Source organism: Canis lupus, chromosome 24, assembly GCF_048164855.1.
Source record: "Canis lupus baileyi chromosome 24, mCanLup2.hap1, whole genome shotgun sequence".
Classification (NCBI taxonomy): domain Eukaryota; kingdom Metazoa; phylum Chordata; class Mammalia; order Carnivora; family Canidae; genus Canis; species Canis lupus.
This window is the reverse complement of record NC_132861.1, coordinates 36,996,496-37,023,208: the sequence shown is the minus strand read 5'-3', so window position 1 is coordinate 37,023,208 and position 26,713 is coordinate 36,996,496. Positions and strand designations below refer to the sequence as shown.

Sequence of the window (26,713 nt, the reverse complement as noted above, 5' to 3'; positions counted from 1 at the left end):
CTTCCCTACCTGCCCTCCAAAAGAGCTCTTCCATCATCCATTACCTCCCTCTACACAAAAGAATATTGTGAGTAAATGCCACAGGGCTAGGGAAGAGTAACTGAAATTGTGTCTATATGCATGTATTTAACTTCAAGAAAGTACTGAACTCTAAAAATAATGACTTTGTCTGATAGGGGACCATTGGTTATCTGATGAATTTTCCCCTTGACATCACCTTTACCAAAGTTAGGGTAATAGCAATACTCGGTAAGAAAAGTTAGACATTATGGCTTTGCCATAGTGTTCTAAAGATTACAGAAGCTCATAGTAAGAAACGCACCTCACCATAAGGAAGCTTCTTCAATGAAATGACCACTATAGGGGACACTAATAGATCTCCTTCCTGTTGCAGGAAGACTGACGTGGCTGGTTTACATCATTGGCGCAGTGATTGGTGGCCGAGTATCTTTTGCCAGCACTGATGAGCAAGATGCTATGGATGGCGAGCTTGTCTGTCGGTAAGTGCTCTCATAGACTTTCCATTTCACTGGTGTGACTGCCACCCCTCTTTTTGGGTCCTAACACCACGAGAACTTTTGCATGCTTCTGTTAATGCTTTCCTCCCTGCTTATAGAGTGTAATCTCATGAAGCTGATTGCCCATGAAAATGAAGGACTGTTACAGGTCTAACTTTTAGAAGTATAGCAAAAATTCTACCTATAGTCTATACTGAGAAAACATTTGCAGTAATTCAGCAAAGAAATGATGGATACAAAATTAGGAAAACCAGAGTAGAGAGTAGCTTTTATCTTTAAGGACAGTATCTCAGAGTTAATGAAATGTGGATTGCTTTTGCCTTAGCAGAGTAAGACTGATAGGAAAATACAGTTCTTCAAATATCACCAAATATGGAATTAGAGTTTCTACAGCCTTTCAAATCTCTTGACATACACTTTTCCACCTAGAGGATTTCAAGTTATTTTGTATCTGTGTGATTCTCATCCATCTTTCTAAAAACCTACAATGAACATTTAACAATTTCTAAAAATTAACCTAACAGAAATAAAAAGGCAGGATTTTGGGAGTGCCTGGGTGGCTCAGTCAATTAGGTATCTGTCTTTGGCTCAGGTTGTGATCTTGGGGTCCTAGGATAGAGCCCTCCATCGGGCTCCCCTCTGTGGGGAGTCTGCTTGTCTCTCTCCTCTTCTCCCCTCCCCCTACACTTATGTACATTCTTTCTCTCTCTCTCTCTCTCTCTCTCTCATCTTTTTAAAATTTAAATAAGAAGGCAGGATTTTTTAATACTCTACTGCAGAGGTTCTCAAACCTTTTCCTCAAGACTATTCACCCCTTAAAAAGTATCGAAGATCTTAAAGAGCTTCCATTTATAAAATATAGCTATTGATATTATATTAAAAACTAAAACTGGGGTGCCTAGTTGGCTCAGTTGGTAAAGGATGGGACTCTTGATCTCAGGGTTGTGAGTTCGAGCCCCATGTTGGACAGTGAGATGACTAAAAAATAAAAAGTAAAACTGAGAAAGTTTAAAATTTTCACTTAAAAATAATAAGCCCATTACATGTCAGCATAAATAATGCTTAAGTATTATTCAAAAAAAATTAGAGGCACCTGGTTGACTTATTCAGTTAACCATCTGCTTTTGGCTCAGATCATGATCCCAGAGTCCTGGGATTAAGCTCCCAAGTCAGGCTCTCCCTTCAGGGGAGGAGTCTGCTCCTTCCTCTGCCCTTCACCCTGTTTGTGCTCATTCTCTCTCTCTCTCTCTCTCTCTCTCTCTCTCAAATAAATAAGTTAGTAAAATCTTTTTTAAAAAATTTTAATGAGGAAAGTGGCTTTGTTTTAACGTCTAGCCCAGAAGTCAGCTAGATTCTCCTATCTGCATCTGCATCCAGTCTGTCATGGTGTCACACATCCAGTAGCCCCTGGACAACCCACTGCAGCCTCCTATCAGAATGCAAGTGGAAGGGCAGATCATGTTACAGGATTGTGTGAGAACAGATTTCAACCTTGGGGACCTGCCACCCTGAAGGTTCTGAACTTTCAGATGCTCTCCTTGGAGATAAACATATTTTAACATGATGCCTTCAAATAGATTGATTCCCAGGCATTTCAATCCATAATTCTTTTTCTGAAAATCCTCATTTTTCTATTATCAGATGCCCATCTGCCCTTAGGTACCTTAATCCTGACCAAAGTCTCCATGCCGTGTCACATTGGCATTTTTTGAAGAGTTGAGCCAAGATTTGATAAGGATGAAAGCTAATAAGCTTACTGATGCAGCGGCCTGTGTGATACTTTGTGTGTCTTAATATATATTAAGTTTAGAGAGTGTCTTGGATACTGGTTCTCACACTGTGTGTTACAACATCATGCCTGAGTCTAATTTATTTGTGATATGTCAAAAACAGTCTACCTGTTCTCAGATCATCAGAATGACAAATGACTCACTTGTAATAACATTCACTCAGTATTTATACACTTGTATTACACAATTCCAATATGCTTTTTTGGGGAGGGAGGAAAGGCATGAGGAAAAGGGATGAAGTCACGGGTGACATATCTGTTCTTGGTCTTTGGAACTGTTATCTGCCTGTGGACATTGTCCTTCATGTGTCCGTTCCCTTCATGGCTCTGTGGGAAAAGAGAATGAGCTTAGTCTAGTCTCCCTCAAATTATAGATGCGGTACTGGGACTCATAAAACAAATTGCTTCACTTAGTCTCCCAAAAGTTTCAAGGAAAACCATTACCATGGTGCCAGTATTGTTTTATTTTTCCCCCACTATTTTTTTTTTAAGATTTTATTTATTTATTCATGAGAGACAGAAAGAGAGAGGCAGAGACACAGGCAGAGGGAGAAGCAGGCTCCATGCAGGGAGCCTGAGGTGGGACTGGATTCCGCGTCTCCAGGATCACACCCAGAGCTGCAGGCGGCGCTAAACCGCTGCGCCACCAGGCTGCCCTCCCCCACTATTTTTAAGCCAGTTATTAGTTCTGCCTCAGTCTACAGTCTCCGTGAACTGGAACTTTTAAACATCCAACCAGTCATTCATATTCATTCTTCAGCTGTGGTTCCTATGGGTCAGAAGTGGAGAGTTTTGGTCTCTCAGCAGAGCATAGAGCCTGCAGAGAATGCCCTTTAGATAGAATGGGTAAGGAGAGGAGACACATAGGACTACTTGAGGGTAGGTCAGATCTTCTAGAGTGACCAGGATATCCTGCTGTTGAGAGAATCATTGCTCTTCTTCCTCTAGGGTGCTCCAGCTGATGAACCTAACAGATTCTCGCTTGGCTCAAGCGGGTAATGAGAAGCTAGAATTGGCCATGCTGAGCTTTTTTGAACAGTTTCGTAAGATCTACATTGGGGACCAGGTGCAAAAATCCTCTAAGGTAACAGACTCTCATTTGGCTCCACTTGGTTCTCACTTATGCTTGTGGAATTGCTGACTGAGAAACATCTGATAATAGTTCAGACACAGATTTTAGTATCAGGAGTCCAAATGTCTCTTCTTCATCTGTAGAATTTTGAGAGATTGATTGGGACCCAGAGAATTGGGTCCATTTCTCTAGTGTTCCACGTGCTTACCAGATGGCCAGTCAAAACATCTGTTGATCTCAACATTGGCAGTTCTTGGTCTCTGTACGTGAATTGATGTCCAAAACAGCAGAAGGTTTTGACAGTTTGTAATGTAAGGGTTGAAGGGGACTGGTAAGATAGCTCAGCATCTTTCCAGTATCAAGTAATACTTAGTAACTAGCTTATCCCTTCAACAGAGACTTCTTCTACACTTTTGTCCATTTTCTTCCCACATCTAACCCCTGAATAAGAATCAAAACAATGTTGGGATGTGATTTTTTTCTAATCCATATTTTCTGATTACTTTCTCTTCCCTTAATAACACAACACCAGCTGTACCGCCGACTTTCAGAAGTTCTGGGCTTGAATGATGAAACTATGGTCCTAAGCGTCTTCATAGGAAAAATGTAAGTGTTTGGCTTGCCATCAGCAAGAGTCCCTTGCAATCCTGTTGCAACTGTAAAATGTGATATTGGCATTATGCTGCCAGTGCCTTGGTATTCCAGCATTGATCGTTTGCGTCAGAAAATTGTGCATTTGAGTGTGTGACAAGCTGTGCTTAGAGATATGGCCCGGCCCCAGAGCATTCCAGGCTTGTACAGGCAAGGATTTAATTTTGTTCATGTGGAATCTCATCTCTAGCTTCTGGAATCACCGGTGAAACCCTGTCATGGCATTAGCAAAATGGACCTCCCTCCCCAGTGATTGGTGCTCAGCCTCTCACCCAATCACCCTGCTGCCAGGGATGCCCAGAGGGGGCATTCATTTTCTGGTGCTGATTTCCACTAGGTTTGCCCCCCGCCCCTGCCCAAGGAGGAGAGCCCCACTTTAAAACAGGCTTTTCCTCTCAAGAAGCATCACACCCTTTGAGAGCCTTAAATCTGCAAAATACAGTACTATTTGAACTGTCTTCAAAGTTAGAGCTCCTAATTGGCCCTTTTTCGTTTGTTTTGTTTTTGTTTGTTGGTTGGTTTTTTAAGTTATACCCCTTTGTTCACATTTTTCCCCTTTCTGGAGCTCACTATCTCAAAGCACACGCTAGGAGCCAAATATTCTACCCAGGGCTGTGTGCAAAGTGACATTTTGCCCCCTTCCAGCCATCCCAATCCTAAACACTCATATCCATGAGCTGGTTAATAATTTAAGATGCAAAAAACAAAGGGGGTCTAAAGGACTCTGCCAGCCAAGAACCCGGAAGCAAGGGCTACTAGAATTCTGCAGCTGACAGTGGATGGTGCAGGTGCAGAATTGCATACGTCTGCATGTTATCACTGCCGCAGAAATCTCTTACCCTTGCTGCAGAAATCAGCCCTGGAGTGCCCCAGAATTCCAAGGGCCTGGGTATGGGCCAGTGTAGCTTTGGAACCAAGTAGTGAAGATTATCTGAAGGATAATTTTTCTAGTCAACCAAATGTAAGTACGGAGATTTTATACCCATTTTTTGTGGTTGTGATGTCTGTGAATTGGTGATGCAGATGTGTGGTGACTCTTGATGGATGATATTCTTCTTCTCCCAACCCTGAAGGAAACCAGGCATATCAAAAGTGTCTCCTGCTTTTTTTCTTCTTTTTGTCCTCCAGCATCACCAACCTGAAGTACTGGGGCCGCTGTGAACCAATCACCTCCAAGACACTACAGCTTCTCAATGACCTCTCCATTGGATATCCTTTTCTAAGCCAGCTTCTGTGCACAGCAGGAACTGTGGCTTGCCACCATCTTACAAATCATGGCCTCCTGCTGTTTCCACTTTAATTTAGTTTTATGTGTACTCAGGTATCCTCCATTCTCCTAGGAGCCAGAGGCAATACCCACACAGAATCCAGGGATAATTCCAGACTCCAGATATGAGCCACCCCACAGTTTCTACAGATTTATCCCTCGTTATTTCTAAGATCCAGAAATACCCAACAGATCTGTCCGATCAGTATACACTCTGTAGCCAAGATTTTTGGCTACAAAAATCTTGTACTCTGCATACAAGTGATGCAGAGTCCATCTTGATTTTGATGGTCTGTCAGCCTTTTGGTAAGAGGAGCCTGATTATAGGCTCTGCAATAAAAGCAGTGGTTATACTCCCTCTTGACTTGGACCAACTCTGCTGTAAAGTTTGAATTGCTCGGAGACAGCCTTCTACAACCAGGGGTCTGCCAGAGACTAAACCCTGTAAAAATGAGTGACTTTTTCCTCAATCATCCCAAAGTTTGTACATAGCTAGTACCATTCTAAAAGCATAGGAAAGAACTTGATTCACCACACACAATGCATGCCTTAGGCTGGGATTTAGGGCTTAATTCACTTAGAAGCAAGAAAAGCTACCCTAGGATATTCTTGGGGGAAACTGCTGGGTTTTATCTCTTTTCTTACAGATAGGAGTTTGTTATGTCAATTTTGTCATTGGTTGGTTAAATAATGCTTAGAAGAGAACACATCTTTTTTTTTCATTTGGCAGGTATTATATTCAAGTGTTTAAGGAAAATAAGATCATTTGGGTATAGAACTCATTAGAAAGAAACTACTTTATCCTAGAAAGTTGCATTCTACATTAAAGATTCTTCATTTGTACACACTTTCCTTGACCTTCTTTCTTTGTCTTCACATACAGTAGTGTAAGGAAACTAGTGAAGCTTAGTGCGGTACAGTTCATGCTGAACAATCACACGGTGAGTGATTTAGCACCTCCTCCTGGTTCTCCTTTAGCCAGCCACACACGCTTCCTCAGCCATATGAAGGAGATGTTTTCAGCTGAGGTTCATAATGCTCTTCCTCCGCCCCTTCTCAGCCAGAGACCCCTCCCTGGCTCCCTTCACCCTGCCAGAATGTACTTAACTGGCATCTGAGCTGCTCTTCAGGAGCCAGATAATCTGAGTTTTGATGATGCTGCTTACTTCTACTCATACAAAGATAAATTAGTTGGAGATAACAACAATAATCAAAAAAAAATTTTAATCCCCTTCATAATCAAGAATGACGATACAGCCATTAGCTTGAAAAGGCTCAGTAATTCTGAAGTTCCTGGCTTGCCTTCTGCCTGTGACCCATGTCTTTATCTTTTTAACTTGTCTTCTTTTTTTCAATAGAGCGAGCACTTTTCATTTCTGGGTATTAACAATCAGTCCAATCTGACAGACATGCGGTGTCGGACTACTTTCTACACAGCACTTGGGCGTCTCCTCATGGTGGATCTAGGTACTGCAATAAATCCTAGAGGCTTGTGCTGTAGTCTGGCACTGTCCTAAATTCTTACTTGAGCATAGGAGACTAGAGTGGGGGAGGTCTTCCCTGTTGTTTCAACAGTAACAGAACTATCTGAAATAACAGACTGATTTCACCAAGAACACATCATGCCCTCATGGTCCCTGTAACTGGAAGAGAAAAACAGTATGTGTCAGTTTTCATCTGATGTGCAGTGGTTTTATTTTTCTATTTTTTTATGTGCAGTGGTTTTAAAACCTCTTCATATTTCTCCTCTGAAAGTTCAGAGCATCAAGAATGGAGAGTCCTAAATGCATCTCCTTGGCCAGATAACCCCTCCACCCCAAATGAAGGCCACCTAAGACAGTCAACAGAACTTTCCATGCCCCAGTTCACTAGTACATGTGAACTCAACAGGGCTAAAGAACCTGTCGAGCTCTGTTGTGGTATTAGCAATTTGGATCCAACTAATGACTGAAACTCAATGCTCTCATCCTCATTTTGAGCTATTTAAGTTTAATCCTACTCTAGAATATTACAAAACCTTCTAGGTTTATGGAAGATCAGTGAAAAGAGAAATATGAAGAGAGCCTCCACAAGCACCTGATTCAAGTATGAGTCTCGTCAGGTTTCATACACTAGACTCAGTCCTTTCTCAGCTGAGTGTTAGCTCTCACTTAAGGAGAAGTAAATAAAAATACACTATCTTGTACGCATAGGAACCTATGATTTTGTGGTTCAGTGTCTGAAAAAAATATGGACATCCCTGGACTGAAGATTTCTGCCCTTTTTTAGTTTAAAAATTATCTTTGTATATACATTTCACTCTTGAAATTACTACTATTACCTGTGGAGATGATAAAGGGGCCCCCTTGAATTGTCCTTGGGTCTGCTCACCTTTCATACCATCTTACTTCCCTTGCATATGCAGCTTTGACTTTGTTATATTGGAGTTTATAAGGGTTGTTTTCCTTACAGGAGAGGATGAAGATCAGTATGAGCAGTTCATGCTGCCACTCACAGCAGCGTTTGAGGCTGTGGCCCAGATGTTTAGCACTAATAGTTTCAACGAGCAAGAGGCAAAGGTGAGTCTTTCACCCACTGATAGACCAGCTTCTGCTTTTAGGCAGCCCCTGACAGAGACTAGATTAGCTAGCACTGCAGAAAATAGTGCTCATCCATACATTTTCCACTGATTTTGCTTTTTATTCAATCTCTTTGGACTCCTGGGATTTTGAAATAGAAGAACCAGTAGAGATTATTTATAAAGTCTTTTATTTTTATATTAAAGTGTGTTCTTCAGCACTTAGGATGTTTTGTCTAAATTTTCAAATGTAGTAGCATAAAGTTATTTTATATGTTTTCCTATTGCCTTTTTAATTTCTGTTATATCTTTAGTTATGTTCCCTTTTCATTTTTAATACTGCTTATTAGTGCTTTCTCTGTTTTTCTATATCAGTTCTGCTAGAGATGTGCTAATCTTATTAGTCTTCACAAAAATAATAATTTTTGTTTTGCTTTGTTTGAATTTTCTGTAACTGCATTTTCTATTTCATTTATTTCTACTCCTTATGTTTATTTTCATGTGTTTTCCTTGGGGTTTTTCCTTTATCCTAACTTCTTCTCAGCCCTCCTTCTTTCCTAATATAATCATTTAAAACTACAACTGTTCCTGTTAGGTATATTATTCCACAGGTCAGTTTTGGTTTTGTTTGGTTTTGTTTGGTTTTTTATTTTAATTAAAAAACACGTAACATAAAATTTACCAGCTTAACCATTTTTAGGCATATAGTTGAATAACATTAAGTATATTAACATTTTTGTAATCTAAGCCTCCAGAGTCTATACTTTTTATATGTAATGTTTTCATTATCATTCAGTTCTTAATAGATATATCTAATAGATTATCTAATTAGATAATTAGTATTATCTAATTTCCATTAAGGTTTCTTCTTTGACAGGAGTCATTTAGAAGGGTTTGTGAATTTCCATATATATATGGAATTTTAAAGTTGCTTTTCGTTATTGATTTCTGGCTCTCAGAATTATCATTTCTTAATTTCTGCTCTCCTCATCTTCACACACATCTGCTCTCCTTATCTGTAGGTCTCTGTACAAAAACCAGAAGCACCAGACCATTAATATTTGTAGGACATTTTTGCAGTGTTCATAATGACACTGAAGCTGAATTACAGTCACCAGATAGCCAGAAGTACTGCCCCCAAAATGCTAGGCTTTACCTAATATTCTAAAATTCTGTTTTCATCTTTAGAAAGCCCCTTCGTTTTCTGTCTCCAAATCACAAGAGAAGTTAGAGAGCAACACCACTTTATCCAGCTCTCTCTCCTCTTGAGATAGGTACTATTCAAAGCTGAGGTTAGTGTGGAGCATATCAGTTACTTGAGCTAGAGTACCAACCAATACCAAGGATAATTGAGGGGCATTAGTGAGTAGTAACCCTTTTCCTCATCACTTTAGTTTAGCAGCACTTTTCCCCATTGCTTTAGTACAAAGCAAGTAAAATTAATGAAAAGAACCATTTGGGCCATGAACTACAAACATTATCCATGTCTTTGTTACATCATGTAATAAGTCTTTTAAGTGACTGTGTCTTAGGCTTGAAAACAACTTATTTATCAGTTTAGGAACAGAACTTTGCCTAAAGTGGGCTGTTATGTTAGCAGAAGTGCAATAATTTTTGACAAATGAGTCAGGACACTGAAACGTGCCTTGAGCCTATTGATGATTATTAGCCTTTCAAAATAGTCTTACTGCCGTTCAGGGCCCATAGGATAAGTAAAAGTTCTGTTGAGAAAGAGCATTCATTGGATTTGGAGTCTTTTTTTTTTTTTTTTTTTTTTTTAAGATTTTATTTATTTATTCATATGAGAGAGAGAGAGAAAGAGGCAGACAGAGAAGTAGGCTCCATGCAGGGAGCCCGATGTGGGACTCAATCCTGGGTCTCCAGGATCAAGCCCTGGGCTGAAGGCGGCGCTAAACTGCTGAGCCACCCAGGCTGCCCTGGATTTGGAGTCTTGATGGTACCAATCTTAACCGTGGCCCTCTTGGCCACCTAGCAGTGTAACTATAGCCATAGTATCTGACCTCTTAGGGTATGGTCTCTTCTATAAAAGTGTACTTTACAGCTCCAGGAATTGACACAGTCTTCTTTCCAGACACCCCAGACAAAGGGGGAAGTAACATGTAGGCTTCTATGTCTTCCAGCAGGGTCTGCATTTGAGTTCCTATGATATTAATGCCTTTGTAATAAGGTGTGGTACCAGACCTTTAGGATATATATAGTCCTTCTGCCTCTTGTGTGAACTTTTTGGCCATTTTTTCTTTTTTTTCTAACTCTTCGTAAGTCAAGCTTTTTTACTTTTCTACTTTCTACATATGAGTTATCACATTTTAAAACATTAGCCTCTGTTTTTGCTGTGATGGAGCAGGAACCATTGCTTTTTTTTTTTTTTAGTATATAGCAAGTTTTCAAAACTGATTTTCCAAGTGAAAAGATTCTATCCTAGTATGGAAGAGATCAGTTCAGAATATCTGGGAAGGAGTATTTGTTGAGTGATGGAAGAATTTGGTTACACATTTGTGAAATCCCCATCAAATGGTTATAGATTTGGTTTTTCTTCTATTGTAATATATTTTTGCCTTCTACTACAGCGAACTCTGGTTGGCCTTGTAAGAGACCTGAGAGGGATAGCTTTCGCCTTCAATGCCAAGACCAGCTTCATGATGCTGTTTGAGTGGATGTATCCTAATACAGACCAGGAGCTTGCCACTGCAAGTGGTGGAGTCATCAGGGAAGGGAGCGCGGGAGGATTAGTGAGGCAGCAACGAAGGCAAAGAGTTGCCACCAAAGGCCTGCCCTGTGTCGTGTGAGGTGCCATTCCACAGTGGTGTGATGGCATAACGCTGCCTGCTTGGGTCAGAGGGATGGGGCAATGAATGAGGTCATTTCCCACTTTCTCTTCTGGGTCCCAGATACAGATGCCTGCAGAACTGCTGCACGTGAAGTTTGCTACAGTCAGAAAAGAAAAAAGAGACCTCTCAATATAGTAAAAAAAAAAGCTTTCCTAGGAATGAGAAAGTCTAACCTTGTTGAATTCATAACCTTAAACAAATCCTTTCAAAGCTGAGTGCCTTTGTTTCTCCAATAGTTATATAACAGAAATAGCTGATTCCCTTTCATGTCACAAAAGGGAAAAGAGAATAAATAACAATACGAGATACATGATGCTCTTCAGATGAAAGTCATTATGTAAATGACAGTGCATTTTTAGATGCCTATTACAATTTCAGGAGCACACAGTCACCTTAGCACCTTATAGTTAGAAAGACTGCAAGATTAGCAAGCAAGAGACAGGCAGTTGGAGAACTTCCATTTGACAGTTTGTGCTTGCCCAGCGCAGAAAAATATTTTCAATTCTGTACCTTTCTGGATTTAGAATGCTTCCTTAGCTTTTCACTTACAGATATCCATCCTACATGCCAATTCTTCAGCGGGCAATTGAGCTATGGTACCATGATCCAGCCTGCACTACACCTGTGCTCAAGCTGATGGCTGAATTAGTTCATAACAGGTAAGCAGGAAGAAGATTTTCAAAGGACACAACTGCCCTTTTATCAGAGAATTCTTTTTTTTTTTTTTTTTAACTTTTTTATTTATTTATGATAGTCACAGAGAGAGAGAGAGAGGCAGAGACACAGGCAGAGGGAGAAGCAGGCTCCATGCACTGGGAGCCCGACGTGGGATTCGATCCCGGGTCTCCAGGATCGTGCCCCGGGCCAAAGGCAGGCGCCAAACCGCTGCGCCACCCAGGGATCCCATCAGAGAATTCTGGGAGAATAGATTTTATCTCATGTTTGGGCAGATTGTAGAAGATAATAAGACTCACTGCTATCAGAATTTGAAAAACATCTCTAAAAGTTAATGTGTATATATTTTTGTTTGTTTGAGAGAAGGGTGTCCCAGCCACACAAAGCCATAGCTGCTCGTAGGAAATAAGTGACTCTGGAAAGTCACAAGATAACTCATCCTTACAAGAGGTGAATCTGGCAACCAATATTCTGATTTCCGCACCCATATATAAAAGTTAACATTTAGTACTGGTGTCATATACACTACATTTCAAAGTTCACATTTCAGAGAGACAAGAGTGATGCCAGATTCATTAGAATACCCCATTTTAAGAAAGGTGTCTATTTGGCAAATTGCAGCTGGATGGGTAAAGATTTACTTAGAAAGTAAGACAGGCTTCCCAAAATACTGAATTTTAAATTTGCCCAAGAATTTAGGGATGGAGGAAAAGAAAAATCCATTACCTTGACTTCACTAGAATTTTAGGTGCTTGACATGGCACTCCCTTTAAGACTACCTTACTGAGGAGGTAGGTAATATTCATAGACCCTGTAGTCTCTCTCCTAGGAGGCTCATAGTCAAGAGTTATTTATTTACAAAATAGATATTTGAGAGCATCTACTCTGCCAGCCACTTATCTAGCTGTTGTGCCAGACAAAACCTCTCCCCTCTTAGATGTTACATTTTGGAAAGACAAATAGTAAAACGAGTATGGAAAAATCATTTCAGATAGTGGTAAGTGCTATGCAAAAGTTAATAACAGGAATTGAAGGAGGGTCAGAGAACTGACCTCTCAGAAAAGGTGATGTTTAAGCCAGGATCTGAATGACAAGAAAGATTCTAGTAGCCCTACAAAAATAAGGTGAAAGAGCATCCTAAACAGTGAAAACAACTGCAAAAGTCCTAAGATGGGATGAGCTCACTGGGACTTGAGACAGAAAAATGGCACTTGTTGGAGCATGGTGAATGAGGGAGGCCAGAGTAGGAGGAGTCAAACAGGTGGGCAGAGGCCCAGCCCTGGAGACACTTAGTACAGCAGTAACGAGGAAAGTGCGTGCATTCTCATTATAGCGGGAAGCTGCTGAAGTATTTTAAGCACAGGATTAAAATGACCTCGTTTACATTACTTAAAGGTATACCCGTACTATCTAAAGAATGAGACCATAGAGGGGCAAGAGTGGATGCAGAAGAACCATATAGGAAGTGGATAGATTCGGGGCATGTTGTAGAGCTAGACCTTGATGGATCCAGGATGGGGAGGAAAGGAAAGAAGAATCAAGAAAGACTCCTGGGTTTGAGGCTTTAACCACTAGAGTCCTTCAGAAGACTATCTAGAAAATCATTAAAAGGTGGTGAAAACCAAAGAGGTTCTCTGGTCAAAGGAACAGTCAGGAACTCAAAACTCAAATTGTTTAAAATGCTTGCCTTATGTACTCTCTTTTGTAGCATTCTCAGTCCCTTCTCCTGGTACCCTCAGGTGCCACTGAACCTGTGAAGGTAAATGTAGGCTGATATCTGAGGGGCCGTGATTTACTACTACCAAGAAATGACTGTCATACAAGCCATAACTTAATCAAATGGAGAATTTTAAGAGAGTAATTTTGTCTACTACCTCACTTTTGTTTCTTTTAAATATTTTTAATTTGAGGAGCAGAACCTGAGTCTGGCATGTCAGTCTTCAAGACAGAAATTTTGTCACTGGTTAAGTATCTTTAACTTCGTTAATCTACATTAGGAATTATGTACATCTTAGTGCAAAAAGAATCACCCAGAGTACTCAGATGAGAGCCTGAAGTACCCTGGTCTTCCAGCAGCATACCTCTGACTTCCTCTGCTTCTGTGTTCTCTGTTCAGGTCTCAGCGACTCCAATTTGATGTCTCTTCCCCCAATGGCATCTTACTCTTCAGAGAAACCAGCAAGATGATAACAATGTATGGTAAGTGCCTTAGAGGAGCATAACCTTGGGAGTGAATTTCAGTGCAGTCACCACACTGTGTGCAGTGTAGGCAAGCTCTGGCACAGCCAGGATAGGCAGCTGGCACTGAGTGCCTTTGAATAAGAGGGTTGAGTTGGTGACATAAACTATCAGTTACAATGTGGTTGAATAAATGTATATATCACATATCTGTCTACTCAGGCAATCGCATCCTGACACTAGGAGAGGTCCCAAAGGATCAGGTCTATGCACTGAAGCTCAAGGGCATCTCCATCTGCTTCTCCATGCTGAAGGCTGCCCTCAGTGGGAGTTACGTCAATTTTGGAGTCTTCCGTCTCTATGGAGATGATGCGCTGGACAATGCTCTACAGACCTTCATCAAGCTGCTCCTCTCTATTCCCCACAGTGACCTCCTGGTAAGTCTTTAGCTTCATCGACAGGATCCGAGCCCCTCATCACAATCAGATGTTTTTGTTTTGGGGTTTTGTTTTTTTGTTATTTTGCCTGACGCTATGATTGAATGTTTCTCTGGGAAACTATAAGCTAGCTCCAGCTAGTTCTTTTGTCTTCCCATCTGAAAGGCACTCAGCTATTTTATTTAGGATCTTGCTCTCCGTGTTGGAGCACCTGGGTGGCATAATCACTTGAGCATCTGACTCTTGGTTTTGGCTTGGACCCTGATCTCAGGGTCGTGAGTCAAGCCACATCGGGTTTTATGCTTAGTGGAGAGTCTGCTTGAGATTCTCTCTCCTTTCCCTCTGCCCCTCCAGTTCATGCTCACTTGCTCTCTCTCTAAAATCATCAATCCTAAAAAAAAAAAAAAAAAAAAAAAAAAGATCTTGCTCTCTGAATATTTAGGTGAACAGTGCCTCAGCTTTTATCCTCCTCTTCTCCCACAGGACTACCCCAAGCTCAGCCAGTCTTACTATTCACTACTGGAAGTCCTGACCCAGGACCACATGAACTTTATTGCAAGTCTGGAACCTCATGTCATCATGTATATTCTCTCTTCCATTTCTGAAGGACTTACTGCACTTGGTGAGCACCTAGATTGGTTGCTTTTTACCACTTCACAGAAAGGGAGAATTTTGCCCCCATGTCCAAAAGGGTTACCACTTTGGGGTATATGTATGACCCATGGATACATTCTCATCCATAAAAATTTAGCCACCCTATCCTAAGGACCAAGCACTCTGCTAGGCACTAAGGATATAGTAATTAATAACCACCCTATCCTTTCAGAGCTTTTTATCTGCTAGATGAAACAGACATGTAGATAAGTGCCTATTTACTGCACTTACCTACTTATGCACTACAGTAGGGATGCAGAGGGTGTCCTGTGAGAGCTGTTGGGAAGAATACCTAAACTCCTGGTTTTGAGGAGGTGGGGTCAAACAAGGCTGGCCAAAGGCATTGATATCAAAGTATAGGCCAAAAAGCTGAACGGGTTAGCAGGTTAGTGAAGAGGCTTCCTAGCAGCAGAGCAGCAAGTACTAGCACCTGCGGGCAGGAGTCGGGAAATCCAGGTGGCTGGCACACTGGTGCGGAGGAGCAGGGGAGAGAGGTGGATGGGGCAAATCTGGAGATCACACAGGGGCCCTCAAGCCCTATTAGAATATTGGATTCTTACCTGAGGATAGTGGAAGGAGGCTATGGAATGTGCTCACACAGCTCCACAAGTTTTCATCCTCCTCCATGTGGTTCCTGTCAACTCCTTTGTTTCTGGGCTGCCTTCAAGGAGTCTTAGTAGGTATGCATGTGTTCAGAGAATAAAAACCATTTTTTTATGTTAGGCTAAACCAAACCTAAATAGGAAGATTAAGTCAACTGTAAAATATCACAATGTATTGCAAGTGCACATAGAACGACTTTGGATTGCCTGCTGTGGTGGGTTACACCTCCACGCCCCTCCTTTGACAGGCATTTACTTCCAGCAGGGTGCAGAGCCATTCCTAGGACAGTCCAGCCAAGGTATCCGACATTGCTTTGGAAAGCTGTTTGATAGCTTCTTGAAAATGGAGGGACATCTGCACAAACAGAAACGGAATGGTTGACTCTTTAATGGTTTATCCCTTAGTCCTCTGGCCTGTGCCTTACCTTGTCAGAGTTCTGTCCACAAGTCAGGCTGCAGTGTCCCCTTCGGTAAAATGCAGAGAGGAGTCTGCAGCTCCCTGTGTGCCCTCCACGCTCCCCGCAAAGTGCTTCGATGATAAGGAATACGGTATCTCTAACAAATTGCAAATGTTGTTAGGCAGTAGGAAGCTAGGTTTAATGACCTTCCTCCAGTAACTCAGACTTCTTGGATTCCCATCACAGCTTGTCCAGTTATTAGCAGTGTGATCTGGAGGCAAATCACATAACCTCTCCAAACTTTGGTTTATTCATTTGTAAAATGGAACACCTACCTCCTGGAATTCTCAGGAGGATAAATTGGAGATAATACCTGAAAAATCCTTAACACAATATTTGGCACAGTAGAAATACTTGCTGGTTGTAAATTATTTGTCATTTTTTATGAAGCAGAAGACCTATATCCATATCACATTGAGTCAGTAATGTCGATACTACTAATTTATATTGTCTATTACCACATGGTCACTTTCAAGCTTAGAATTGGACCTTGCTATATGATGGTGAGAGGTCAACAGGAAGCACCCAAGCACAGGGTGACTGAACTGGGACAGTCCCCAGGCTGCTGGGGTACCTCTTCCTCTAAAGGATCTCAGCTGAGGGCAGTCCCTTAGTTGCCCAGTCGCCATCAGCCATTCCATCCCTGCTCTAATCCACCCCTGCCCCTCATTCTTTTAGACACCATGGTATGCACAGGCTGCTGCTCCTGCCTGGACCACATCGTGACATACCTCTTTAAGCAACTGTCACGGAGCACCAAGAAGAGGACGACACCCCTAAACCAGGAGAGTGACCGTTTTCTGCATATCATGCAGCAGCATCCAGAGATGATCCAGCAGGTAAGGAACATGAGCATTGGGAGGTGATGTAGGGTGTCTTGCATTGAAGAACCTCTCAGAGAGGAGAAGCCAAGCAAAATGAGGAGTCTAACATCTCACCAGCCCAATGCTGCTGAAGTGAAATTTATGCCTTAAAATTGCCATGGATTTTGAGTTTGGTGAGTAATTATCAGATATTTAAAACCTGAAGAAGGATGGACAGCCCAGGTGGCTCAGTGGTTTAGCACCGCATTCAGCCCAGGGCGTGATCCTGGAGTTCCAGGATCAAGTCCCACGTTGGGCTCCCTGCATGGAGCCTGCTTCTCCCTCTGCCTGTGTCTCTCTCTGTCTCTGTGTTTCTCATGAATAAATAAATATTTTTTAAAAATGAAAAAAGAAAAAAAACCTGAAGAAGGAAAAAAAAGTTCTTAATTGTTTTTCCAAGTATCATACGAGCCTCTACGCCTTGGACCCATCCTCCTACAACGACTGTGTTCACCCATTGCTGTAAAGTTTGTACTCCCATTTACAAAATGGGAACAAGAATGCAGGATAAGGGGCACCTGGGTGGCTCAGTGGTTGAGCATCTGCCTTTGGGCTCAGAGTGTGATCGCGGGTCCTGGGATCAAGTCTTACATTGGGCTCCCCACGGGGAGCCTGCTTCTCCCTCTGCCTATGTCTCTGCCTCACTGTGTATGTCCCATAAATAAGTAAATAAGTATTTTTTAAAATGGGGGTGGGGAACGCCTGGGTAGCTCAGCGGCTAAGATCTGCCTTTGGCTCAGGGCATGATCCTGGAGTCCCAGGATCGAGTCCCACATAGGGCTCCCTGCCCGATGGAGCTTGGTTCTCCCTCTGCCTGTGTCTCTGCCTCTTTCTCTGTCTCTCATGAATAAATAAATAATTTTTTTAGAATAAAAAAGAATAAATAATTCATTTTTTTAAAAGAATGCAGGATAAAAGGAAATAACTGACCACACAGAGATCAAACCATATGTTTGCCATTTGTATGAAGCATCTTTCCAGAAGTAAGATTTGCAAAAATATACTAGATAAAAATCAATAAGGAAATGGGATCAATGGAATTATTTAGCTTTTAGCTATTAATTTTAACCAATCTCATCTTTGTTTTGTTCTCTAAAGAAACCGTGAAATAATTCATATTTGCATCATATCCTCAGAATGTTATAAAACTGTCTCCTCAAACAAGTACCTGGGAGCTGTAGTGTAAATTGATTTTGCCTACTGTAATCATTGTTTGACCCATCCCATTCCCCACAAAAATCAGGGTGAACTTGGAAGGTCCATTTTTAAAGGAATTATCAAACCAGTTTAAAGAATAGGACAGGAAATATGGTAGAAAATTTACCTTGTAATAGAGGATTAAAATAAAGCTTCATAAACTATTTGCCTGGCTTATCCTAGACAGAAGAGGCCTTCAACCCAACAGACTCTTCATTTAGAATCTATAATTCTGTCTTGGGTAGCTACACACTAGATCACTGCCTCAGATTCTCCATTTCCAGATGCTGTCAACGGTGCTGAACATCATCATCTTTGAAGACTGTAGGAACCAGTGGTCTATGTCTCGGCCCCTACTTGGCTTGATACTACTTAATGAAAAGGTAAGAGAGCTAGCCCCTGGTGCCCAGAGCCAGAAGCATGGATAGACACGCGTTTGGCTGTCATTTTCCAAGGCACTGTAAGAAACATTATAGGAACACCCCACAATGGTGAAGCAGAGAGAAAACAGCCCACTTTCTGAGCATGCACTGTTCATTTTTCAACAGCACATAATCAGTGAACTGTTAGAAGTCAGCATGTGTGGCAATTCAGACAAAGGATGAGGAAGTGTTATTAGGAGAGAATATACAGGGGCAGCCCGGGTGGCTCAGCGGTTTAGCACCGCCTTTAGCCCAGGGTGTGATCTTGGAGACCCAGGATCGAGTCCCACATCAGGCTCCCTCCATGGAGCCTGCTTCTCCCTCTCCCTGTGTCTGTCTGTCTCTCTCTCTTTTCTGTGTCTCTCATGAATAAATAAAATCTTTAAAAAAAAAAAAAAAAAATATATATATATATATATATATATATACACACACCTAGAGGGCAGACCACCTATGACCTAAATTCTAGTTCCAGCTCTACCACAAACAAACATAAGGAAGTCTAGAGGTTTCTATAAAAAGAACCTGGATCAGGGCACCTAGCAGGCTTGGCTGGTAGAGCATGTGACTTTTGATCTCACAGTCAGTTGTAGGTTCAAGCCCCACTTAGGGTGTAGAAATCACTTGAAAAATAAAATCCTAAAAAAGAAAAAAAAAGAAGAACCTAGATCAGATGACCCTTAGAGTATTTACACTTAAAACTCTTGATTTTCAAGTAAGATAAGGTACATTATCTTGCACATCCTTACCTGATTCAAAAAAGGTACCCCATTTGGTAGATAATTCTGTGTCTTAGAGAAGAACATCCTTTCAGCCCTGCAGATGAGGGAGAGCTAATCCCCATCTCCTCTCCTTACCATGTCTCACTCTGCCCTGCAGTATTTTTCTGACCTAAGGAACAGTATCGTGAACAGCCAGCCACCAGAGAAGCAGCAGGCTATGCATCTGTGTTTCGAAAACCTGATGGAAGGCATCGAGCGAAATCTTCTTACGAAAAACAGAGACAGGTGAGTGTAGAGGGCCCTACCGAGAAATCCTAGGCCATTTCTCAAGTCATCGAAACAGGAGATTCCTTAAGAGTCTTTTAGAGGCCATCTTAGAGCAGTGCTGTCCAGTAGAACAGGCCACATAAGTAACTTTAAATGTTTTAGTAGCCACATTTTAAAAAAGGTAAAAAGAAACAGACAAAATTCATTTTAATACATTGCATTTAATATATGCAGATTATCATGTCAATGTGTGATCCATATTTAAAAATTGAGAATTTTAACATTTCTTTTTTATTGTACTAAGTCTTCAAGATCCTGTGTATTGTACACTTAACAGGGCATCTCAGCTAGGATGCTAAATATTCATTTGAAATACTAAGACTTCATAAAATATACAGTTGACAAAATAGATTCCTATATACACTTAGAAGTTGGCTGTCAACTGAATTGGGTATCAGGCTTTTGTGAATTAATATTTAAATTGTATTTAATTAATTTGAAATTTGGCACTTTAATTTAAAATTAAGGTACAATTGGGGAACTGAATTTTAACCTCATTTTATTTGGCTGAGTTCTTCAACTGCACCGAGCACATTTCTAGTGATCAGTAGCCATGCGCAGCTACCGCACATCCTGGCACTAAGCCCTGAGACCACTTCCTTCTCTTCATGTCCTCACTTTGGGAGGATTACTTCCCACCTCTGTGAGATGCTTTTTGTGTTGTCCTGAGCCGGAGATGGCCCTCAAAGCCCAGATTTGACCAGATCTCTGGGTCTGCCACAAGGTTGTCAGGTAGAAAGGTGTGCACAACTAGCCCAGCTTTCCACTAGGGTCTGAAAGTTGACTAAGGTTAACTGACCTTAGAAGCAAATTCATATATTCTGCCTCTCAGTAGCCACTTCTCTGCCAGAAATATTTTAGGCCGAGACCTCTCCCTCCCACCCTCCTCCCCCAACCTACATGCATCCCCTCTGCAGGTTCACCCAGAACCTGTCGGCATTCCGTCGAGAAGTCAACGACTCGATGAAGAATTCCACTTACGGCGTGAATAGCAATGACATGATGAGCTGACACCTCCTTGGACTCTACCTGTACAGAGCAGCGTCCCTTTGGTCTGGCCCAGAGGGGCAAACAATTACAAGGGAGAGGGCCTGGCTGACCCTGGCTCCCTCCTCCAGGGGTGTGGGGAAACTGGCAAAGTCAACTGGCTACTTCCCCAAGGAATAGGGGTGTGAGTGCACTCACTAGGGGGCAGGGCGCTGCTGGTTCCTGGGGGGTTGGGTGGGAAGGGTGGTGGGAGGAGATAGAGACACAAATGTGTGAGACTCCAGCCCCTCCTCCTGGGGCCACCCCAGGGGGCGGGGGGGCGGGGAACCCCCGGTGTCCTGCCACAACCTGCCTTGTATAAACATGTACATTTTTTCATAACATTTTGAACAAGGTTTATATTGACTCAAGTTTAAAAACAAAAAGTGTGACTGAAAAATTTTTACAGAGTCTAGTGCACCAATGCTGATGTGAGGGGTTATGTATGCGAGTGAGGAAAAAATGTGTATTCTGGTGGCCTGAAGCTTTACTGGACGAGGATGTGTGAACGTGCAGAGATATATTTAGTGACACAGTGTAGAGAGGCAAAAAAAAAAAAAAAAAAAAAAGGTAAAAATTCCAAATGTATATTTTTTCTTATTGCCCTTCCCTTGCCCCCCAAATTATCACTTCCTGTTACTGTATTACCCTTGTTATTAGGAACTCTAAGCCATGCGGAGCACCATCCTTCCCCTTCAACCATAGATGCTGCCCTAGGTCCCTTGACCTCTTGCAGTGACAGACAACTCCAGCTAAAAGTGTTTGGTGTTCTTAGCTTCATCCTTTTTCCCACTTTGCTTATCCTCATCCTCAGACAGATGCCTCTTGCTTTTATAAGTCGGATGTAACTCTATGACTTCGGGTTCTCGGTCTCTGTTAAAGGGAGAGACCGGAGAGAAGGAATTGAGCCAGTTGCTCTCCTGGTGAGCCATTTGGATGAGTCCACCAGAGGCCCAGTTGTGTGGCCAATAACTTTGAGTCTTCCCCAGCCCTTGAGGCAGTGTGTGTGGATGTGTGCGCGTGGATATTTATATATGTACCCTGCACTTGTGAATGTATGAACTGGAGGAAGTTACTACAGTGGAGGGGTTCTTAATAACAAGGTCTGCCTAGCATGAAGTATTTAACAATCTCCCAACCCTTTAAAAATATACATTTTTATAAAATGAAAACCATAATAAATGTTTTGAATATTAAAAAAAATTAACCTACAGAAGAAAATTAATGGAGAAAGCTATTTGCCTTGTACTTTTTCCACAATTGCTGCTGCTAGTTGTACGCATCTCTAGTTCAGCTCTTGCCCATGGGACACTCATCAATTAGGTTTTATCTTTATTTCTCTCCTTTACCCCCCAAAACAAGCCTGTTAATTTTTTTTTTTTCCTTCTCCTCTGGCGACTGTGTGGTGAATCCTTTCTTGCGTGATCAGGTTGCGGATAGACTTGTAAGGGTGTTTGCTGCATACAGTGTAAGCATTGTGACCGCCAATAAACTTCAATGGTTTCTACTGACCCGGCTTCAGCGATCAAGTCTAGTGTGTCTATAGGGCCATGTCTCACTCTAAACACACAAAAAATGTCTGAAACGTGCATTCTTAAAAAAGCCAGTGGATGACCAATGCCTCTCACCCTTGTAAAATTAGCTTCTCATTCAATTAAATTTGACTCAATTTCTTTTAAAAATATGACTGTTTTATTTGAGGCAGATCTATAGATAGATATGCTCCTGTCCACAGCTATAAAGTGAAGCCACTCTACCTCTACTAGCTAATAACATGGCAACCAACAGAGAAGTAATAATCATAGAAAGCCCAGTTTTGTTAATGTTCTTTTAAAAAAAAAAATTTTTTTTTTTTTTTAATTTAAGAGAGAGCGTTGTACAGGGGAGCAGGGGGAAAGGCAGAGGGAGAGGGAGACAAGGAGACTCCCCACTGAGCTCGGAGTGCAGCTCAGGGCTCAATCCTGGGACCCTGAGATCATAACCTGAAGCTGACTGAGTCACCCAGGTGCCCCTTTGTTAATGTTCTGACCTCTGCTCCTCTTATGTGGGCTGGGCTTCATTCCTGAAACCCTGACAAGTTCAAGGATCCGTTTTTTTTTTCCCTGCAGAGGAGTCATTAACACCATAGTTAATGACTATTTCTCGTCCCCATACTTTGTAGTTCCTAGGTATGAGAACTTCATTACCAGGAACATTATATCTGTATCTGTCCCTTAATGTAGATTTATAGCCAATGAATCCCAGGCTCTAGAGCGGTACTTAAAAAAAAAGATTTTCTTATTCACTTTATAGAGTGTAAGTGCGGGGAGAGGCAGAGGACAAGAACCACCCTCCTGTAGACTCCCTGCTGAGCACAGCCCCACACAGGGCTCAGCTAGATCCCGAGACCCACGAGATCATGACCCCAGCTCCACCGACAGACCAGGTGCCACTCTTGTCCACCTTAGCTAGATGTCCTGCTACTTTTGTTTGCTGTTTCAGTGTTTTCTCAGGACTGTCTTGGTCCTAAGTTATTTTGAAGGCAAAAATTTCTATTCTCATAGCTAGAAGGCAAATAGAATTGACTCATCTTAGTCTATCTCTAAGCCTAAGAGAAATATAAAATGGTCAGGCTTCATTAATATGCAAAGCATCCCAGTCACATGCCCCAGTGACCTGGCATTCTAATTCTGTGGTGAATAAGATAAAAAAAAAAAACAGCTTTCCAGGGGATCCCTGGGGCTCAGCGGTTTGGCGTCTGCCTTTGGCCCAGGACAGGATCCTGGAGTCCCGGGATAGAGTCCCACATCGGGCTCCCAGCATGGAGCCTGCTTCTCCCTCTGCCTGTGTCTCTGCCTCTCTCTTTCTCTGTCTCTATGAATAAATACATAAAATCTTAAAAAAAAAAAAAAAAAAAAAAAAACTTTCCCACGGGTACTTGAAGAAGAACCTCCTCTCCCTCAACTATCCCGAGATGCTGCTTGATCAGCAAAGCCCCAGACCCCTCTTTTCCCTTCCACGAAAAGAGCTTCAGAGGTGAGAAACCCACCATATGTGGTGGCCTCCAAAGTGCAGTCTGGTCATGACAAACTGCCGTGGTAAAGTCTTCCACAGCCACAGCAAACTTTTTAAACAGTGAAGCTGTGCCTTTCTTGACAGTGAAAAGAGGGGGCACCCAAAAAATAGCCAAATAGGAAAATTTTTTTCTGGTCAAATTCTCAGCAATTTAACATGATCCATCCTTTAGAAAGCCAGTTATCTTTAAACCTTGGTTTTCCCCCAAGAAGTCATGTGGGGGTTTTATTCAGTTAAAATAGGAGATTAGTTACTGGGCTGTCCTGGGCAGTACGGTCAAGTGTCTTTAGACTTTTCTGACACAAACTGTACCTTCTGTTGACAACACACCTAAAGTGTTTATATACATAAATTGTATTATGTATGTGGTTTTTTTGTTGGCTCTGCCCAAATAAGGGTTATTTATTCTCACTAAAGTATAAATCAGATAGGAAGAATTCGGCCTAGGGTCAAACCTTTACAGTTAGATTTTAAGAAGTAATGACTTTCACCCAACTGTTTATTTTCTAGTAAGAGTGACAGCCTACTAAGAAATAAGAGTTTTATATTCTGCAAACATGAACTTACTCTTTTAAGAACTTGTGGGGGTTTTCTTCTCCCAAGTGGAAAAATATTTTAACACTTTGTGAAATTTCAACCAGGTGCAGACACACCTTCCAAAATGTTCGTGGTCATGAGGTAACAGGAATTGAGTGTAGAGGGGACCCCTGGCTGGCTCAGCGGTTTAGTGCCTGCCTTTGGCCCAGGTGTGATCCTGGAGACCCGGGATAGAGTCCCACATCGGGCTCCCTGCATGGAGCCTGCTTCTCCCTCTGCCTGTGCCTCTGCCTCTCTCTCTCTGTGTCTCTCATGAGTAAATAAAATCTTTTTTAAAAATAAAAATAAAAAAGGAATTGGGTGTAGAGAGCCAAAGCACCTCTCGGGATCCTGTTTGCCAGCCCTTGCCCACCCGGGATGTTTGGCTACATCTACGAACACACCTCCGTTGTCTTCTAATGCCGCCACAGTGCCAAATGCCAAAGCAGAACAGGAAAGCAAAGATAATTACAGGGAACTGCAAAAGCCGTAAATCTGATAATAAGGCCTTGAAAAGTGTAAATGGCTATAACTCTCAAAGTCCTACTTCAGATATTTCAAAAAATAAAACTGAAAGGATAAAAGTGAACACACCAACCATAATTAATACATCTGCTAATTAAGTGCCAGGTAATGTCCTAGAACTCTTGCCTCTGTGGCTTGTCTCCTGGGCCCATCACATGCACCTTGTGTTTCTTAGATGCCCTGGAATTCCCTGGTCAGCCGCGTTGGTGTATTTCAGGAGCCGTGGGTCAACTCAACAAACCGGTGCTAGACAGTGGGACATCCGTCACATGAGCAGACTGGATGGGACCAAGCTTAGGACAGTATCCGCCTTCCCCAGAAAACCCTTCTGGGTTTCAGGGCAGCCTGATGCTGCTGCTCTGTTCACTCACCCAACACTTAGCATCCACTTCAGGACAAATACCTTTTGGATGGTCAGAAACGAAAGGAAACCCAAAAGCAAAAAACCACTGGCAAGGCTAATTCGTTCCCAGTGTTCGGCACAAGATCCTTCGACGGTACGGACCACTCGCACCTACACGGGCGCCACGCGCTGGTGCCGGCAGCCTCCCGGCGGGCACCCTCCCGGCGGGCACCCTCCCGGACCGCAGGCCCGAGGACCACGCGCCGGGCCCCTGCAGAGGCCGAGGGGCCGCTGTGCCGCCGGCTGCGGAAGGGGGGCGGCCTCGGCGGTATTCTCGGGGCCCGAGGACCCGCGCTCCGCTCCCGCGAAGGGAAGGCCACCTCTGGAGGCGGAGGAGGAGGCGGAGGCGGGTCGAGTCGAAGGGCAATGAGCGCGCAGACACGCCTCAGGGGCCGCGGGCCAGCACCGCTGCGGCGCCCCGCCCGCCCGCCCGCCCGCCCGCCCCTCGGGCCCCGCTCCAAGCCCTCTGCCCGCCTCCCCCCGCGGCCTCCGCAGGCTCGTCCCGGGCGCGCCTCCTCGCCCTCGCGTCCCCGCAACCGAAACGTGCCCCTTGCGGGCCGGGACCTCGTGGAAGGACTGCGGCGAAGGCCCAACACAGCCCCCCCGCCCCGCCCCGGTGCCTGCTGTGGGGGAGCGGACGCAATCGTCGCCATAAGCCTCTACTGAAAGGAAACGAGCAGAAGCCGCGGACTCCAGCCCGTTGGCCTCGCAAGGGAAAAGGTTAAGAGTTCACCCCCGCCCCGCGCGTCTGCCCCGGAAGAGGTCCCGCGCGCTCCTTCCGGCCCCGGCGCGTCTGCGCACAGAGGCCCTCTCGGCGCCGGCGATCGCCCCGCCCCGCCCCGCCCCGCCCCGCCCCGCCCCGCCCCGCCCCGCGGTCCTGCGCAAGCGCTGTCGTGAGTGCCGGCGGTGCGGGCGGGGCGCTGCGGTCTCGCGCGTCCTTCTCGGGGAGGGCGGAGCTGGCCCCTGCGGCCCCAGGACCCCGGCCCAGCCTGCCCGGTGCAGGCTCGCGTTCCCGCGGACCCGCGGCCTCGGTCCCCGGCTGGGAAGGACTCCGGGGGAGGCAGACCTCTGCGGGGACGGTGGCTGGCGGCGCGGTTTGCTCCGGGAGTGCGGAGGGGGCCCGGGCCGCGCGGAAACCCGGGGCGTGAGGCTCCCAGGCCTGCCGACGAGTCCGGTTGGGGGGTGGGGCGCGGGAGGCCGAGCGTCGGTGCTCAGGGCCTCGGGGTCCCGAGGCTGCGAGGCTGCGAGGCTGCGCTGCGGAGCAGGCCCGAGCCCCGCCTGTCGCACCTGCCCGCCGGCGGGTCTGTTGCGCAGGCGTCGATCAGGGATGGGGGCGTTGGGGGGGGCCGGGGCCGGGGCCAGCCGACCTGGTGGCCGTGGGCGGGTGAGCCGCAGAGGATCGGGGGTTCCGGTGGGAGGGCGGCCGCGGGGAGGGTCCGCCGACTCCGGGCGCCTGGACAAGACCCCAGAAAACGGGGGGCACACGCCCCAGTCATTCTCTAGGACGTACCAGACAAAGCCACTTAGGAAACAACAGGGGCGCGCGGGGGCTCGGCGGGTGAGCGCCGCCTGCAGCCCGGGGTGTGGTCCTGGAGGCCCCGGATCGGATCGAGTCCCGCGTCCGGCTCCCTGCGCGGAGCCTGCTGCTCCCTCTGCCTGTGTCTCCGCCTCTCTCTCTCTCTCTCTCTCTGTGTCTCATGAATAAATAAAATCTTAAAAAAAAAAAAAAAAAAAAAAACAACTTAAGACTAATATCCCTCATAAACGCAAAAAAAAAATCTTAAAATATAAGCGAATTAGATCCAGGAATATATGAGAAGGATAATATATCATGACCAAGTGGGAATGATCCTAGGAATGCAAGGTTGGCTTAGGACATTCAGAAAAACGA

The 26,713-nt window shown here is 43.9% G+C and overlaps 1 protein-coding gene and 1 long non-coding RNA gene across 4 annotated transcripts in view; one reads left to right on the top strand and one right to left on the bottom strand.

Annotated features, from left to right (window-relative positions):
- XPO7 (exportin 7) overlaps window positions 1–21,775 on the top strand; it is a 91,875-nt gene extending 70,100 nt beyond the window's left edge. For 2 of the 3 annotated variants that reach the window (XM_072796397.1, XM_072796396.1), the window contains exons 13-28: window positions 395–500; window positions 3,256–3,391; window positions 3,912–3,985; window positions 5,159–5,239; window positions 6,175–6,238; window positions 6,656–6,764; window positions 7,749–7,855; window positions 10,443–10,531; window positions 11,255–11,362; window positions 13,495–13,577; window positions 13,779–13,993; window positions 14,477–14,615; window positions 16,386–16,546; window positions 18,052–18,150; window positions 19,069–19,196; window positions 20,156–21,775. In XM_072796397.1, the coding sequence (XP_072652498.1) occupies window positions 395–500; window positions 3,256–3,391; window positions 3,912–3,985; window positions 5,159–5,239; window positions 6,175–6,238; window positions 6,656–6,764; window positions 7,749–7,855; window positions 10,443–10,531; window positions 11,255–11,362; window positions 13,495–13,577; window positions 13,779–13,993; window positions 14,477–14,615; window positions 16,386–16,546; window positions 18,052–18,150; window positions 19,069–19,196; window positions 20,156–20,249 (1,793 nt within the window). In that variant the 3' untranslated portion in view covers window positions 20,250–21,775. Of the gene's footprint in view, window positions 1–394; window positions 501–3,255; window positions 3,392–3,911; window positions 3,986–5,158; window positions 5,243–6,174; window positions 6,239–6,655; window positions 6,765–7,748; window positions 7,856–10,442; window positions 10,532–11,254; window positions 11,363–13,494; window positions 13,578–13,778; window positions 13,994–14,476; window positions 14,616–16,385; window positions 16,547–18,051; window positions 18,151–19,068; window positions 19,197–20,155 lie in introns of all 3 variants that reach the window. The other variant, XM_072796395.1, reaches the window with a different exon arrangement.
- LOC140616066 (uncharacterized) lies at window positions 9,611–20,286 on the bottom strand. Its single transcript, XR_012016564.1, has 3 exons — window positions 15,208–20,286; window positions 13,460–14,384; window positions 9,611–10,800 (listed from the first exon to the last, which is right to left on the bottom strand). It is a non-coding gene; the product is annotated as an uncharacterized lncRNA (long non-coding RNA).
- Window positions 21,776–26,713: the final 4,938 nt, after the last annotated feature.